Source organism: Drosophila ficusphila, unplaced genomic scaffold (assembly GCF_018152265.1).
Source record: "Drosophila ficusphila isolate 14025-0441.05 unplaced genomic scaffold, ASM1815226v1 contig_791, whole genome shotgun sequence".
In the NCBI taxonomy this organism is placed as follows: Eukaryota; Metazoa; Arthropoda; class Insecta; order Diptera; family Drosophilidae; genus Drosophila; species Drosophila ficusphila.
Window position 1 is genome coordinate 751,240 of NW_025064737.1, and position 16,647 is coordinate 767,886.

At 40.7% G+C, this 16,647-nt stretch overlaps 4 protein-coding genes across 5 annotated transcripts; 3 read left to right on the forward strand and 1 right to left on the reverse strand.

The window, feature by feature from the left end:
* The first annotated feature begins 2,251 nt into the window (after positions 1 to 2,251).
* Positions 2,252 to 4,572, forward strand: LOC108093531 (sodium-coupled monocarboxylate transporter 2-like). The gene is given in 2 exon segments (XM_017193623.2): positions 2,252 to 2,636; positions 2,638 to 4,572. Coding segments are annotated over 2 exon segments (1,788 nt in total). The 5' UTR covers positions 2,252 to 2,349; the 3' UTR covers positions 4,139 to 4,572.
* Positions 4,573 to 4,729: 157 nt separating this feature from the next.
* Positions 4,730 to 8,725, forward strand: LOC108093545 (facilitated trehalose transporter Tret1). The gene is given in 8 exon segments (XM_017193640.2): positions 4,730 to 4,956; positions 5,012 to 5,129; positions 5,193 to 5,254; positions 5,257 to 5,303; positions 5,364 to 5,494; positions 7,397 to 7,731; positions 7,849 to 8,261; positions 8,322 to 8,725. Coding segments are annotated over 8 exon segments (1,356 nt in total). The 5' UTR covers positions 4,730 to 4,904; the 3' UTR covers positions 8,520 to 8,725.
* A 453-nt stretch (positions 8,726 to 9,178) lies between these two features.
* Positions 9,179 to 12,619, forward strand: LOC108093544 (facilitated trehalose transporter Tret1). Of its 2 annotated transcripts, XM_017193638.2 has the most exons (7): positions 9,179 to 9,352; positions 9,410 to 9,527; positions 9,584 to 9,695; positions 9,773 to 9,903; positions 10,545 to 10,897; positions 11,466 to 11,878; positions 12,025 to 12,619. In XM_017193638.2, the coding sequence occupies exons 1-7, from the start codon at positions 9,271 to 9,273 to the stop codon at positions 12,220 to 12,222; spliced, it is 1,407 nt and encodes a 468-aa protein (XP_017049127.1). In that variant the 5' UTR covers positions 9,179 to 9,270; the 3' UTR covers positions 12,223 to 12,619. The 2 variants fall into 2 exon arrangements, with proteins under 2 accessions (XP_017049127.1, XP_017049128.1); XM_017193639.1 differs by lacking the exons at positions 9,179 to 9,352; positions 9,410 to 9,527; positions 9,584 to 9,695; positions 9,773 to 9,903 and adding an exon at positions 9,953 to 10,122.
* An 843-nt stretch (positions 12,620 to 13,462) lies between these two features.
* LOC108093538 (spaetzle-processing enzyme-like) lies at positions 13,463 to 14,930 on the reverse strand. The gene is made up of 3 exons (XM_017193631.2): positions 14,770 to 14,930; positions 14,088 to 14,649; positions 13,463 to 13,961 (listed from the first exon to the last, which is right to left on the reverse strand). Exons 1-3 carry the CDS (start codon positions 14,858 to 14,860, stop codon positions 13,544 to 13,546), a joined length of 1,071 nt encoding a protein of 356 aa, XP_017049120.1. The 5' UTR covers positions 14,861 to 14,930; the 3' UTR covers positions 13,463 to 13,543.
* Between the last annotated feature and the right edge of the window lie 1,717 nt (positions 14,931 to 16,647).

Genomic DNA, 16,647 nt, shown 5'->3' on the forward strand with positions numbered 1-16,647 from the left:
ATACCCCGAAAGATACACCCACACACGGCTCTGTGTCAACGTGCTTCTTAGCCTGAGAACAGCGACCGCTGCCTTCAATTACTCATCCATTCATGCCGTCATTCATTCAGCTTTTGGCCAAAGCCTCTTCTTTTTCTTCGGCCGATGCAGCAGCCACAATTTGTTGATTTAATTGTTCACTTTTTTGGGAATCTCGAACTGAAACGGGCGCGGCATTTGTTTTTTGTTAGCTTATCTTGGCCCTTTTTCGGGCGGAAATTCGCTGAACTTCTGTTATATGTCTGAAGTTTTTTTTTTGGACTCGACCCACATTTGTCAAGATCAAAGGTGAAGATAGCTTCTTGATGAATGATCTGAGGTTATAAGTCTGGGTAGCTTGATAAATGATTTTTGGGAAACATTTTAAAATGATCTTATAAATTTTAAATCCTTGAAATGTTCTCTGACTTTCTTAGCTACCAGAGCCACAGGTATTTTTACTTGCCCTTGGGTTTCGGAAGATATAAAAGTGGATGATACACATATGTGGACTACTATTAAATGCACCTATGTATCAAACATTTTACTTTCGATTTTTTGTTGATAAATTGCAAGACTTTTCCTTACGAAATCAAAACATTGCTATAAATAAATATCTTTAATTCGTCATGATAAAAAATGTAAGACAAATACCAATTTTTGTTTAAGAGATTGCGACCTGCAAAGACCATTTATCAAATAATTTAATAGAATAAAAAAGACCTGTTCAATATTGACACAAATAAATTCGTTTAATTATTCTTTCCATCTAAAAAATCGACAGCAGCCGCAACGTCGCTCGATTCGAAAGTCGATGACAGCAATTGATGTTTCCTTTGAAATATCTCTAAGATGTTATCTGTTATGCAAGCCACAAATAAATTAAAGTAAATCAGGCGGTACAATAAGGTTAGTTAACCAACCTGTTGAAGAGATTAGAAGTCCGCATTTATCCGGATAAAGTGCATCATCCAGCCGGAATGTTAGTTAAACCAGATAAGCGAGGGAAAAGTGATGTTAATGACTTGAGTCTGAGATCCCGAGCTTGTCCGCGCTTTTGGTGCACAATTTATCTCCCCTGACAGCTGAACAAACGAAAGTGATATCTTAGCATTCGAACCGAGTTAACAATTGTGTGCTAATGATGAAAGACAAGCGTTCCGGCCACCAAAGAAGCCAGCTTATGGGCACTTATTGCCTTCCCGGCTTCCCGACATCCCGGCTGTGTCAAAGTGCCGGCCTGGGTTATAATATGGTCACGGCTTGCCGTGGATCGCAGCCAGATGCAAATGACACAGAAAAAATTTGATATTTTTTATTGAGCATTTACAAACGGCCCAACAAACCGCGGGGCATGACCTCCGACCGTGCAGAGCTCCAGCCACGAAACCCGACGACCGACTCCTCCACCAGGAATCACGATGGGCCGTTTTTGTGCATTAAAATGCAACTGAGATTTATGTAAGCCGCCTCCAAAAGCCGGCGAGCTGGTAGCACAGGAACCCCTTATTATCGATCGAGACAGTCGATGAGAGACCGACCGATTGGCTGAGTGGGGCCAGGAACTGCGGATAATAACTTGATCGCAGCAAAATCATTTATTGTGACACGATCGCTGATCGGACTCCGATAAACCGATGCTTTTCAGCTTTTCGGATGGTTTTCCAGAGATTCTCCCCCACATTAACTTGTTGTCATGCTGTTCGATTGCCTTGCCTGATTTCTTTTCTCTTTTGATGCTATCAGTTACTTAGGCTTAAAAGGCGCCAGCTATCTTCCACCTAGTTTTATTTATTTACAATCAAACAAGTCTTATATTAGCCTCAAATCTTAATGAGTATTTACACAAAGCCAGTAAGAACACAAGGGGGATTACTGCTCCTCAATAAAACACTTGATAAGAATCAAATCAAACACTTTCTGTGGCCTATGATCTTATCTCCGCTGCTCTTAAAACATCCCTATATATTAGCCTTGATCTCCCGATAAACCTGTCGGCGGGCAAACACGGAACACGATCTCCCAGAGGGAGTTCACCTCCTCCGATGACTGGCGATAATCGGATGACTGGCAGATTCTCAGCAGGATTGTAATGGTGACTTTAGATCCTAGGTGATAATGCCATTATCTAGATAAGCTCCATGCGTGAGAGCGCCGTCGATAGATAATATTTAGAGCAGGCAATTCCCGAGATAAGGTATCACATATAAGGAGGAGGCGGGTTTCATTATACGCTTACTTGTGATTTTCTACCGCCGGAGTCGAAAGTGTTCAAAGAAAAGTGCTTCAGTGACTTTAGTGAGCCGCAAATTCCCGGCTGGATCTTTTAAAATGTCGATCCTCTCGAACGCCTCCGTTTTGGCCACGGCTGCCACCGTGACCCCCGATTCCCAGTTCATTTTCAACTCCACGGATTACGCCGTATTCGCCCTGATGCTGAGCATCTCCGCCGCAATCGGAGTGTACTTCGGGTTCTTCGCCAAGGGAGCGGACACCACGGAGGAGTACTTGATGGGGGGAAAGCGGATGAAGACGATTCCCATTGCCATCTCCCTGGTGGCCAGCCAACTGTCGGCCATATCGATCATGACCATTCCGGCGGAGATGTACGCCTACGGAAAATTGGTTCTTCAATGTGGTCTGCATGGTGGTGGTGGTGCCGCTGCTCAACTACGTGGTCATCCCAGTGTTCTACAACAACAACATCACCAACTGCTACGAGTACTTGGAGATGCGGTTCTGCCGCGAGGTGCGAGTGCTGCAGACCTTCATCTTCATCATGACGATGTTCTTCATGCTGCCGATCTTCATCTTCCTGCCTTCGCTGGCCTTCGCCCAGGTGACTGGATTCAATGTGCACATCATCAACACCGTCGTCTGTAGCATCTGCATCTTCTACACCATGTTCGGCGGTATCAAGGCGGTGGTGTGGACCGACGTTATCCAAGCGGCCATCATGGTGGTGTCGGTGGTGCTGGTGGGCGTCATGGGCGCCAATCGGGTGGGCGGCCTCTCCGAAGTGCTTCGCATTGCGGGAGAGGGCGGTCGCCTGGACATCAACTACAACTTCGATCTGACCACGCGATCGACCATCTGGAACATCTTCACCTCGGCGACGATCATGTGGTCGGGATACGTGGGTCTCAACCAGAGCTGCGTGCAGCGAATTGTGTCCCTGCCCTCACTGGGCCACGCCAGAAGATCCCTGGTAATCTTCGGATTCGGCTTCATCCTGATCATGTTCTTCAACTGCTTCACGGGAATTGTGATCTACTCGAGGTTCCACGACTGCGATCCCATCCAATCGGGTCATGTCACCAAGGTGGACAAGATGGTTCCCTACTTCGTGCAGGACACCGTGGGACACCTGTGGGGCATGCCGGGTGTGTTCATCTCCTGCGTGTTCAGTGCTGCCCTCAGCACGCTCTCCGCCAGCATCAATTCCTTGGGAGGAGTGGTGTACTTCGACTACATCAAGCCACACATCCGGCACACGGAGCACCGCGCGAACGTGATCATGAAGCTCTTCGTTTTCTTCGCGGGAATCTACTGCATCCTGGGTGGCATGGTGGTGGAGAACTTCACCTCGATTCTGCAGGTGATCTACTCGATCGGAGGCGTCAGCTTTGGATCCACGTGCGGCGTCTTCATGCTGGGCATGCTGGTGCCCAAATCCCACGGAAGGGCTGCCCTATATGGAGTCATTGTCAGCATCGTTTGCATGGCGGGCATTGTCATTGCGAGTTGGGGTCGCAACCACTACGATACCCTGCCCACCAGCACCGCCGGTTGTCCAGCTCCGCTTCCTCTGAATGGAACATTCACCGAATCCAGCTCAGTGTCTTCCCTGCTCCTCAGCTCCACGACGGAAGCGCCGGTGAAGGATGAGGGTTTCAGCATCCTGGATCTGTCCTTCAACTTGTACACGGTGACGGGTTTCTTCATCACCTGGCTGGTGGCTGTTCCCCTGAGCTACATCCTCAAGCCCAGACCCGATTACAAGCACGACCCGAAGCTCCTGTCTCCGGTGGTTCAGCCCTTCGTCCACTACAAGCTGACACCCGTGGAGGAGCCCCACCAGCTGAAGCTAGAGATGCTAGAGAAGCCCGAAAAGGTCTGATGACATGGATGTGAACTTCTCAATAAAACATGCTTTATAAGCATCAAGATATTTTAAGATCCCCCTTAACTCATAGCAATAACTATCAAGATTAACTGTTTCTAAATGTTTACTGTTCTTAAAAGTATTTAAAGCTGCTATCTTAATGAACATATTCATTAATGAAGTGCACGCTTAACCCTAACTTTATGGCTCCCAATTGTTGGGAGATAAAATACACTGAGTTCCGCGAATTTCATAACTTTATAGTATGTGAATTCAAGCAGTTGGACTCTATAAAACGTGAGTGTGGCATTTTTTTTTTTTTTGTTGTGAATAAACATAAGATAAAAGTGTATTTCATTAGCATTCGTTATTTGTAAGCTGTCTTGAGGGGTTTTACCACTCTAATAAACCAAGAAGCCAGACAAAAACTAAAATGTAGGTACATTTTATAAGAAAATTTTAAACCAAATAAATCAAATCTCAACTTTTTTAATTATATCTTTTTTATAGATATCATGGTTAATTACATAAAGAAATTAAAAATAAATGTACCTTTTGAAAAAGTTAACTGCTTTAAAGCATAAAAGTGTTAATGTAAGCCAAAACTAAAATTTTCAACTGCACTTAAGAAAATCTTATCGTAATTACATTGTGGCAGTACTCAAATCTTAAAAAGTATACGATGATTTACATTCTTTAGATTTCTGTAAATTATTGTGTCGAAGGAGAACTGTATTCTCATTAGGCTACCATGACTTTCGTCTTCTCAAAATCGTAAAATATGGGTATCTGTGGCAAGCGAGCTCGCTGGCAGTTAATTTCAACCTTGGAAGGTGGGTACGAATCTTGTGATCCATTTAGCCTTTGATCTGTGCTGATTTATCCCAGTGTCCATTATGTCCCTTACTCATGGTATTTCTCTGGGATGGCTATCGCCCAATCTGCCAATCCTTTCTTCCAGCGACAGTCCCATGGGTAAACCACTCACAATTGAAGATGTCATGTGGTAAGTACGTGAACCCTAAAAACCATTCCTCTGGATTGTTTACAATTCGAAAGCTTTTTTAAGGATTGGTTCATTACTTGGAGTCGGCTCTTTGCTTACCAATATGACGATCTGCTTCATGATTTCATTTTTGGACTAAAGAAGTGCATGTATATTGTTGCTATACCCAACATAGTAGATAGATTAAATTTGCCTGTTCGATAGGGTATTCGTAAAACATTTTTGTTTTTTCAGATTCATTGGATCCTTATCTGGGTAGCAGACAATGCATACTATCTGTATGTGGCACGTGCCCTGCTGGGAATATCTGGCGGCATTCTTGTGGTGTGCTTTCCCATATTTATCGCCGAAATTTCTGATACTAAGTATGCTTAGCCAAAGTCAGCATTTAACAAGAAAGGAAATAAGCTTCGGCAAGCCAAAGCTTATCACTATCTATACTAACAAAATTTTGATATGCTGAGGGTATCATAATTGCAGTTAGAAGTTTGCAATGCAGTAAAGGATACATCTCAAACCCAATAAGGAATATATAATCTTGATAAGCATCACCATCTGAACCGATCTACATACGTCCGTTAGTCTCTCCGTCTGATTGTCCGTCTGTCTGTTTCTAGGTGAACTAGTCTCTCAGTTTTAAAACTGTATCTATGAAACTTTATATATAAGTCGAAACAGGCTGAATCGGACGACAATAATGGAAAGATAGGGCTCTTAATATTCAAATAAAATTTCAGAGGCTACCTTGCAAACTTCTGACTCACAAATTTAAAAGCCTCTTCAAGAGAATAATAATTTCGCAGCACACATAAAATTGAATATACGAATTCAGAAAATTCCCATCGAATCCAAAAACGCTTTTAAATAACATTTTGAGTTAGTTTCTTCAATGTTATTGTAAGTATTGACAACGTTATAAATTACTCAAATTTCTGGTATTAGTCTAAACGAGAGGTAACCATAGGACCGAAAAAATAAGATTTGAGTTGTTTGTATGGTACTCTTTAAATACCATGTTAGAATTCAGGTTACACTATACAACTTGTTTGTGGGGTACTCTTAAAATACCATGTTAAAATTCAGGTAAAACTATACATCTTCTGCTTTTGGATTTCGAATATTTAACCGATAATTATTAATTATTTCTCTCGTTTTTATACCCTTGCAGAGCAAAAGGGTATTATAATTTCAGTCAGAAGTTTGCAACGCAGTGAAGGAGACACCTCAGACCCCATAAAGTATATATATTCTTGATCAGCATCGCGATCAGAATCCAAATATGCATGTACGTCTGTCCGTCTGTCCGTCTGTCCGTCTGTCCATCTGTCCGTCTGTCCGTCTGTCCGTTTCCGCGCAAACTAGTCTCTCAGTTTTGAAGCTATCTTGATGAAACTTTCCCAAAAGGTGTGTAGTTATTGCACGCAGTATATAAGTCGGAACGAGCCGGATCGGCCGACTATATCGGATAGCTCCCATATGAGAGAATGAAATAAAAAATTCTCACGCCGTTGTTTTTGATCAGATCGACTTGAATTCTTCAAGATGGCGTTTTCTAACTGTTATTGAATTTCGGATTAAATTTGATCAAAATCGGATAACTCTATCATATAGCTGCCATAGGAGAGATCGAAAATGATATATAGAATTAATGGAAATAAATTGATAACATCGTTGTTTTTTATCCCACGAGCATGATTTTTTGAATATCAAGTTTTTTAACAACGTTTATATTGGAAAAAAAGTTTCATAAAAATCGGTCATCTATATCTTATAGCTGCCATAGGAAAGATCGAAAAATCTATATAGAAATAATGGAAATAAAATTATAACATCGTTGTTTTTCATCAGACAAGTATGATTTTTGGAATATAGAGTTTTCTTACGACTCTTGAATTACGAATTAAATTTGATCAAAATCGGACCCCTATATCGTAAAGCTCCCATATGATCTATAGTCAAAAATATGGAAAATGAATAGAAAAATCGTCTTAGATTCGATGTTGTCTAGCCTTTATGCGTTTTGTTCGACATATTTGATGACTGCAAGGGTATATAAGCTTCGGCTTGCCGAAGCTAGCTTCCTTTCTTGTTTTTTCGTATGTTTTAAAGGCAGTCAAATAATAGTATTTATAATGTATAGGTAATTGTTATCTCTCGCAATATTGCGTTTAAAAAAAGTTATTTTTAAAACAAAACTATTAGTGATTTATGAGTTCTATCTCCTCTTCTTCTTATAAAATAAATAATTAATCTTCTGTTTCTTCAAGCGTTCGTGGCACTCTAACGGCAATTTTTATGCTGGCTCTCTGCGGAGGCGTTACAGTAGGATTTGTGCTGGTTTTTTTCGTCCCCTTCTATATCCTTCCTTGCGTCGTTGTTATCCTGCCCCTTATGTATATGATTTTGCTAATATTCCTTCCGGAGTCACCACAATATTTGCTAAAACGGGGCGACGAAGAAAAATCTAAAAGTTCGTTCTTCTTCTATAAGAATTTAAAAGACGACCCTGAAAATGAAGCCGAAGCTAATAAGCAATTTGAGACTTTTCGAGATAGAATTATAAGCGGGGGTATTACGGAAAAGATAACCTGCCGGGACTTCTGTAAGCTAATATTAATATTTCCCAAAAATCTCTTATAGCCATTTTTAGTAAAATAAAACCACTCAATTAAATTGATAAGCAATCCGGATCAACATTAAATCTTTCTTTACAATTTAGGTAACAGTGTCGCGTTAAAGGCGTTTGGGCTGATTGCTGTGCTGCTCATTTGCAACCAGATGTCGGGATCCTTTGCCATTTTTAATTACACGGCTAGCATCTTCAAAGAACTCGGCAGCACTATTAAGCCAGAGATATGCGCCATGATAATGGGATTGGTGCAGCTTTTTGGCTTAGTCTCTGCCGTTTTCCTGGTGGATCGAGTTGGTCGCAAGTTGCTGCTAATTCCCACACTGGCTGGAATGGGTCTATGTGAGCTAGGTGTGGGTCTGCTAAAATTCTTTGCCTCAGAGGAGTTTCTGAACGCCCACAGCTGGATTGGGCTGGTTCTACTGTGCTGCGTAGCGTTCCTGTCATCGGCGGGAATAATCGCTCTGACTTTTGTCATCATCGTCGAACTGCTGCCAGTGAAGGTAAGCTGTGCTTTCCAAAGGAGTTCTAATGACTTGGCTAATGAGTTCGACTTCTCGCAGATTCGCGCACCTGGCACCTCCTTGAGCATGTGTGGACTCAGTTGTGCGGTATTCGTGGCACTCCTGACCTTCCCACCCGTGATTCACTATTACGGATTGGCTGTGGCAATGTTCATGGCGTCGGCCTTCTGCTTTGTGGGCATGACTATAATGGGCTTCCTTTTGCCAGAGACAAGAGATAAGAGTTTAATGCACTGAACTGTTCAAGCTTCTCCGAAGATTCAATGTCTAGACAAGGGATATCCTTCTACCCAAACCAAATTTCTGTTAAGCAACGCACCAAATATAAATGAACTTCAAAGCATTTAAATGATGTTATTATCAAAATACCCCCGTTTCCGCATTTTGTTTTACCATCATGATCTACCTTTGGATCCATTTGTTCTATTTGTATTTTTTTATTTCACCAGAAGATAGTCATTACACATTTTCATGAAAGTGAAAACAAAATGACAAAAAGCAGATTAACTAAATAAAAGAATTATTACTTTTTACGACTCTTTTGTTTACAATGACTTGGCTAATCTTTGGTAAATATTGTCAACCAACTCACGCAAAAATCTTCAAATTTACCTAGTTCTATTGCTCCCATTCAGCAAGTTCAACAGCAAGATTAGTCTGATAGTCAAGGGCTTTGTTTTTGTTATAGACATTTTTTTGCAACAAAATTTACAGACTTTTTCGCCAGGGCTCTTAAAGCCAAACCGTAGTTCATTAATCAGAGGGAAAAACTTTGCAACTACTTAACCCTTATCTAATCTGCAACAATTTTATAATCGTCATTAATGTTAACAATCCCAAGAAGCGTACTTATCTCGACGTGATTTCGACTACAAAAACGTCGGCCACCTAAGGTATAAGCTCTCAGTAGACACACGACCGCCCAGTGGCTAATTCGGGACCCAAAAGCGGACTACTTTTGGTAATCACAAAGAGTAAAGCAGCCAAAATGACTTTTGATTCGGGCCAAAAGCAGAAGTTAAGTGTATTTAGTGCGCGTTACCGATGGCAATTTATTGCCACCATGACGGGTGGGTGAGAAGTCGGTGGAAAATAGGAAAACTTAATAAAAAGTTAAATAATCCCAGTACACATTATGACGCTGACCCATGGAATTGCCGTGGGATGGTTGTCTCCCTCCTTGCGACTCCTCGGGTCCAGTGAAAGTCCCCTCGGAGATCCACTGACCATCACGCAGGCCTCCTGGTAAGAATACTTCCATTATTCAGAAGTGTTTTGGTATAAACATTCGATATTGGCAGGGTCGGATCACTAATTGGACTTGGCTCGCTAACTGGCAATATAATCTTCGGCCTGCTACTCGATCGTTTGGGCCGCAAAGTGTGCATGTATTTCCTGGCCATACCCAATATGGTAGATAAGCTTGTTTTGAAGGGGTTTCCCAAATGCTTGACTCACCACTTTCAACTTTACTTCTTTGAATTCGGCAGATGTATTGGATCCTTATCTATTCCGCCCAGGACGTCACGTATCTCTATGCCGGACGATTTCTGGCGGGAATGTCCGGAGGCGGCTGCTATGTTGTATTGCCAATATTCATCGCGGAAATCGCCGATAATAGGTAAGTGGCGTCATACCCGAGTGAGGAACTACCTTTCGGATTATAGGTAAACCTATCTAATTGTAGATTATTTCAAGTTGTACGTGCTCTGATAACCTCGCTATCAGCAATATAGATAGAAGTCTAGGAAATATTACACTCTTATATTGGTATTTGCATCAAGTACTTTCTGAAATATCAATCGAATTTGTTTCAAGTTCGCAGACTGATAGTATTGTGGTAGGTGTTTATCTATGGGTTATTTTCTTTTTTTGAATAGTGGGTAGGGTAAATAAGTCAGAGTTTTATTAAAAGGATTTGGGGTATTATTATTAGAACTATAAAAAAGACCTGTGTAATCTCATAAAAAGATTTCAGTTCTAAAACCTAAGATTATATGTGACAAGTCATTTTGATAGGTCGTCAATTAGAACCTCAATTTAGCTTTGTGTTACAAAACATGATTGTGGTATTTTTAAAAAAAGTAATTTGTTTTATCAGCCTCATAAAAATGTTATTGCGGTGCACTACGTTTACTAATTAGTAGATAAAAAAGTTTTTTTTCGAACTTTATATAAACGAGTAGTCTAGTTTTACTTATTGATTAATGATATAAACACTCGTTTTTATCAACATGTTTATTAATTATCAATTTTTTCCAGCATCCGGGGAGCTCTGTCATCCATGGCCATGATGTACGTTAGCATCGGCATGATGGTTGGCTTTACGTTGGCCTCGTACCTCTCGTATTATCTGATGCCGTGCATTATCGTCTGCCTGCCGGTGGTGTTTTTGCTGGCAATCATCGGCTTATCGGAGACACCACAGTATTTGCTGAGACGGGGCCGGGATGAGCAGGCCGAGAAGTCCTTCTACTTCTACAAGAACCTGAAGCCACCCACTTCCTCTGACAAGGAGGCTTCACTGCATGACGCGGCCAAAATGGAGTTTGACACTTTTCGGCTTCAGGTTCTCAGCGGCGGTGTCACCGAGAGCATTTCTTGGCGAGATTTCAGTGAGTGAGATAAAAAGTTATATGCGGATAAAGTTAGCAAAAGCAATGAGAAATCCAGCATGAGAAACCAACGTGTTGTTTCAAAGTATAATGCTGATAAGAATGATAGTTACTTTGTTGCATGACATCGTAAAGTAGTAAACACGAAAATGTAGCTTTAGTTAAATATGGACAAGTAGTCATATCCTTTGAGACTTAATCTTAAATGAATTTGCAAAGCATTTCATCATAAAGCGTCGGAAGTGCATAAATTGTAATTTAATCTCTCTCATGCATGACATCTCAAAGAAGTAAACACAGATAATACTTTGGTTAAATATATACACAAGTAATCATATCCTTCAAGATTAAATGTTATACAAATTTGCAAATCATTAAATCATAAAATCTATATCAAAATATTATTATAAATATTAATTTATTAGATTAAAAAATATGATACTTGCACAAGTATTTATATCTCTTAAGATTTCTATCAATTGCTAGGAAGTAGGAGGTACAAAAATTACAATTTATTATCTTTAAACCAACCTGACATTCTCTTGTTTAATTATTTCTATCCCTGCAGTCAACGTACCCACTTTAAAGATATTCGGCCTGATCTTTGTGCTGATCATCTGCAACCAGCTGTCAGGGAGCTTCGCCATCTTCAACTACACATCGCACATTTTCGCGGAGCTGGGCAACAAAATGGATCCGAACACCAGCACCATTGTGGTGGGAGCTGCCCAGCTGGTGGGCATCTTCAGCGCGGTGGCCCTGGTGGATCGACTGGGTCGTCGTGTCCTGCTCCTCACCTCGATGGGAGGAATGGGCTTGGGCGAGCTGGCCATTGCCCTGCTCAAGTGCTTCGCCTCCGCGGAGTTTCTGGAACAGAATGGCTGGCTTCCCCTGCTCATCATGTGCCTGGTGGCCCTTATTGCCTCGCTGGGTGTCATAGCCCTGATCTTCATCATCATCATTGAGCTGCTGCCAGCAAAGGTGAGTTGTCAGGAAAAATAAATAAGCATTCAGATGCATTTGTAGCTCCATCTGTTTAAACTCTTTTAATAATAAGATTTTACCCACTATTAGAACTCTTTTTAAATGCACTGATATACTGTGCTATATTTCCTTTCCTTTTGTAGATCCGCTCCATTGGCACCTCCTTGAGTATGGCCACCTTCAGTGGATTCATCTTCGTGGCTCTGAAGATCTACCCCACGATGATCTACGACCACGGGCTGGCTGCCACAATGTTCATGTCGGCGGGCATGTGCCTCTTCGGGTTCATTGTCTTGGGACTCTTTCTGCCGGAGACCAAAGGAAAGCTGATGACGCACTGATGACATCAATCTCGGGCCCAGAGGCCACGCCAGATAGTGGCTTTTGTTGGCGATGCGAGCCCATTGCATAAGCGGCTGGTTGGGTTCCCAAATGCTCCCATGTCAAGAGTACTCACTCAATAATTTCTGGCACAATAGCGGCAGCGGCTCATCCTGAACTCTTGAACCTAATTCAATTTTCGAGCACTGCGGTTTTCTTTTCATAGTTTTGTATATAGAAATTTAATTTAATTTCACGGGGAGAAAGTTTCAGGGCTGTGATCTTGTGGTTGATAAGTGCGAAAATTGTATAGTCCTAAATAGCTTTAACAATGGTTGTTTTAGTTTACAAAATTTAAATTTTAAGTTGTTCGTGTTTTGAGCGAAAGTTTAATAAGATTTCGTACTATTTTTGGAATTTTTGTTATTGTTTTTATACCCTTGCAGAGCAAAAGGGTATTATAATTTCAGTCAGAAGTTTGCAACGCAGTGAAGGAGACACCTCAGACCCCATAAAGTATATATATTCTTGATCAGCATCACGAGCCGAATCGGAATACGTCTGTATGTCTGTCCGTCTGTCTGTCTGTCCGTCTGTCCGTTTCCGCGCAAACTAGTCTCTCAGTTTTAAAGCTATCTTGCTGAAACTTTCCCAAAAGGTGTGTAGTTATTGCACGCAGTATATAAGTCGGAACGAGCCGGATCGGCCGACTATATCGGATAGCTCCTATACGAGAGAATGAAATAAAAAATTCTTACGCCGTTGTTTTTGATCAGATCGACTTGAATTCTTCAAGATGGCGTTTTCTGTTATTGAGTTTCGGATTAAATTTTAACAAAATCGGATAACTCTATCATATAGCTGCCATAGGAGAGATCGAAAAATATATATAGAATTAATGGAAATAAATTGATAGCATCTTTGTTTTTTATCCCACGAGCATGATTTTTTGAGTATAAAAAAATTTCATAAAAATCGGACAACTATATCATATAGCTGCCATAGGAAAGATCGAAAAATCTATATAGGATCAACGGAAATAAAATGATAACATCGTTATTTCTCATCAGAAAATCATGATTTTTGGAATATAGAGTTTTCTAACGATTCTTGAATAACAATCAAAATTTCATCAAAATCAGACGACTATATCATATAGATGCCATATGAACAATAGTCAAAAATATGGAAAATTAATAGAAAAGTCGTCGTAGCTTCGATGTTGTTTAGCCTTTGTGTATTCTGTTCGAAATATTTGATGACTGCAAGGGTATATAAGCTTCGGCTTGCCGAAGCTAGCTTCCATTTTTTTTTTTTTTTTATTTATTGATCTTGGAGTTATTAAAACTCATCTTGTGACGAAGGTATTAACTTCTCCTTTATCCAATCGATGAAGTATTCAGTTCTTGTGTACGAAGAACCGACCACACCAAAAAACTTGCTACCATATGAGGTAATCCCGGCTAAATACACAAATTCATTAATTGCATTTCCCATTCTGGCCATTAGAGGACCGCCGGAGTCGCCGTTTGTGCTATCTGATCCATCAGTTGAAAGTGCACAAAGGCTGGACTCTCTGAATGTCTGTGTGCATTTTGTTGAGTCTCTTCCCTTTACGGTAGTCGTCCTCAACACGTCACTACGACGACCCTTTTGCGTAACCCCCCAGCCGGCCACTGTCATAGACTCGTTGATGAAAAAATGGTTTCTGAAGTCATAGCTGGGTATGACGCAAATGGGTTTGATGGCATTCGAATAGCTGTAGGAATATAAACAAGAGGATGCCTAAATGATAAACTGATACAAATACATTTCCTATTCTCCTAATTTTGTAAAAGAAAATTCAAACAGAGAAAAAATACCAGGACAAAAGGTCATTACTCACTCTACTGGTTTTTTGAGTCGCAGCAAGGCGATGTCGTTGCGAAGGCTATGGCGGTCATAGCCCTCATGGATGATTTTCTCTTCGATGGGGATATCCAGATGTGGTGGGGCACATTCGTTGTGTACACAGTCTATAGCAGTCGAAATATTGTGCTCGCCCAGGCGCACCATCTTTAAAAGAAGGCTCCCAGGATTTATGCAGTGGGCTGCGGTCACGACATACCGCTTATTGATCAGGGATCCTGCACACTCTTGGGTATAGCGTCTGTCCTGGTCCCAGGGATGTTGGTATAGAAGCATGGCCATCCAGGGAAAACCGTTAAGTTGCGCTATATCGCCAATAACTCTGAAATCGAGTGGAAGTTGGCCGCAGGACTTCGGCAGCACCTGGCAGCACACAAAATATGCTTGGGTTGGTGAAGAAGCTTCACGATAGTTGCATTGCTTGCTTCTCAATAAATTCTTATCGTCCTGGGGCATTCGTTTCTGCAACGTTTTCCTAAGCAGAAATGGGCAAGAGCCTAAAGGAACGCACTTCTCCTCCGGATGGCAAGTCGGGAACCCTGGTGGAGATTTGCATTAAGAAAAACATTTTAATTGTGCTGTTTCACAGTCCTGCAGGTAATAATAAAAATAATAATATTTCCGAATAATAATATACATAATAAAGTAATAACGTATACATAGTCGATTGTTATATCCCGATTTGGCATAATTTGGTAGAAGTAAAAACTGAAGCACAAGTAATAGAAACACCGTTTGTCCGACAAACATCTTGACCTTCTAAGAGACGAAATCATACTAGTTGTAAATGCATCGAAATAAGAACAGTTACACGGTTGAGTTTTTGTGGGAAACTGGTTTTATTTAGTTTGGGTTCGACTTATATAGGGAATTTTTCTATGAATTCTATGGCCTACGCAGAGGCCTTTGACCCTCTTTGACCCCCGCACAGCAACCTTTTAGTGTGTACCAATCTTTCAAGTGGTTGGTATATTTATACCCTTGCAGAGCAAAGGGTAATATAATTTCAGTCAGAAGTTTGCAACGCAGTGAAGGAGACACCTCAGACCCCATAAAGTATATATATTCTTGATCAGCATCACCATCTGAATCGAAATATGTATGTACGACTGTCCGTCTGTCCTCCTGTCGGTTTCTATGTAAACTAGTCTCTCAGTTTTAAAGCTATCGTGTTGAAACTTTTCCAAAAGTTGTGTAACATAGTTATTGCACGCAGTATATAAGTCGGAACGGGCCGGATCGGCCGACTATATCGGATAGCTCCCACATGTGGGCTGTTCAATAAATATCACGCGTTTGTTGGCCGATCAATCAAAAGCTTGCGATCTCGTTGCTAGTCAAAATGCGAATGCATGTTTATTGTGTGTATGCATATATCCTAACAACATGTTGCTAAAGCTTAGGGATAATTTACAGATATGCTTATAGATAATTATGTTATGTGTATTTACAAATGTGTGATGTATACATAGGTGCTTATATATATTTGTATGTATATGTATACTACTTATCTCCTACAACTCGGCCTATCCTGACTGGAGTGCTCCTGAACTCCAACATCATCTTCTTTATGTGCCTCTGTCCTCAACCAAGGCTTCATATTGGCCACTGCCCATACTCCTTTATAAGGTATCCTTGACTGTTGGAAATTGTCTACATCTTCCAATATATATCTATCATTTTTCAAAATCTTACTTATTTTATACGGTCCTTTATATTTTGGTACAAGTTTTTTACATATCCCTACATTAGTGTCAAAATTTTTAATCATTACTAAATCTCCTTCTTCATATTTATGTGGTTCTTTTCTCTTTTCATCCACAGCTTTTTTATTATATTCTTGTAATTTTTCTTGGTGTACTCTAGCCGTTTCTCGTATTTCTTCTATATTTCTATCTTCCGTTACTCCATTCAGTTCTTCCAATTCCTCTTTTAGTTTGTCTATTTCTTTACCTCTTTGCGTTACTCCAAATAGCATTTTGCTTGGGTGCTGTTTTATTGATCTTTGAACTGTATTATTAAGTGCATACTCTACTTGTTCTAATACCATATCCCAATGTAACCCTTTCTCTGAATTTACTAGTTTTGCGATCATTGGTCCCAATATACGGTTTACCCTCTCCACTTGCCCGTTTGCTTGGGGAGATCCTGTGGCAATTTTAACATGTTTGACTTCATTTTGTTCTAGAAACTTTTCAAAATCATCTGACGTAAAACAGCTACCCCTGTCTGATACAATACACCGTGGTCTACTATATGCCCTAAAATAGTCTTCCAATGCTATCTTCACCTCCTTTGTACTTGTTGTTTTTGTTGGATATAAACGGACAAACTTTGTGAAACCATCGATCACCACAAAAATATGCTTGTTGGGTCTACCTTTGTCCACAGGACCATAATGATCAACATGAACTACTTGAAATGGCTTAGTCTCTTTTGGTATATTATTTAAGAAACCCTCTTCCCTTCCACTCTTTGCTGAATATGCAATACATTTAAGGCAGTTGTCTACATGGCGTTTAGCTTTATTTTTCATG

Excerpts from the sequence above, each read along its gene's own strand:
- LOC108093538 (XM_017193631.2), bottom strand. The coding sequence starts at position 14,860 with ATGTTTGTCGGACAAACGGTGTTTCTATTACTTGTGCTTCAGTTTTTA. Across the intron at positions 14,650-14,769 it reads GGGATATAACAATCGACTAT|GGTTCCCGACTTGCCATCCG; the intron begins GTATACGTTATT and ends AATCTCCACCAG. Across the intron at positions 13,962-14,087 it reads CGACTCAAAAAACCAGTAGA|CTATTCGAATGCCATCAAAC; the intron begins GTGAGTAATGAC and ends ATATTCCTACAG.
- LOC108093544 (XM_017193638.2), top strand. The coding sequence starts at position 9,271 with ATGACTTTTGATTCGGGCCAAAAGCAGAAGTTAAGTGTATTTAGTGCG. Across the intron at positions 9,528-9,583 it reads ACCATCACGCAGGCCTCCTG|GGTCGGATCACTAATTGGAC; the intron begins GTAAGAATACTT and ends CGATATTGGCAG. Across the intron at positions 9,696-9,772 it reads TCCTGGCCATACCCAATATG|ATGTATTGGATCCTTATCTA; the intron begins GTAGATAAGCTT and ends TGAATTCGGCAG.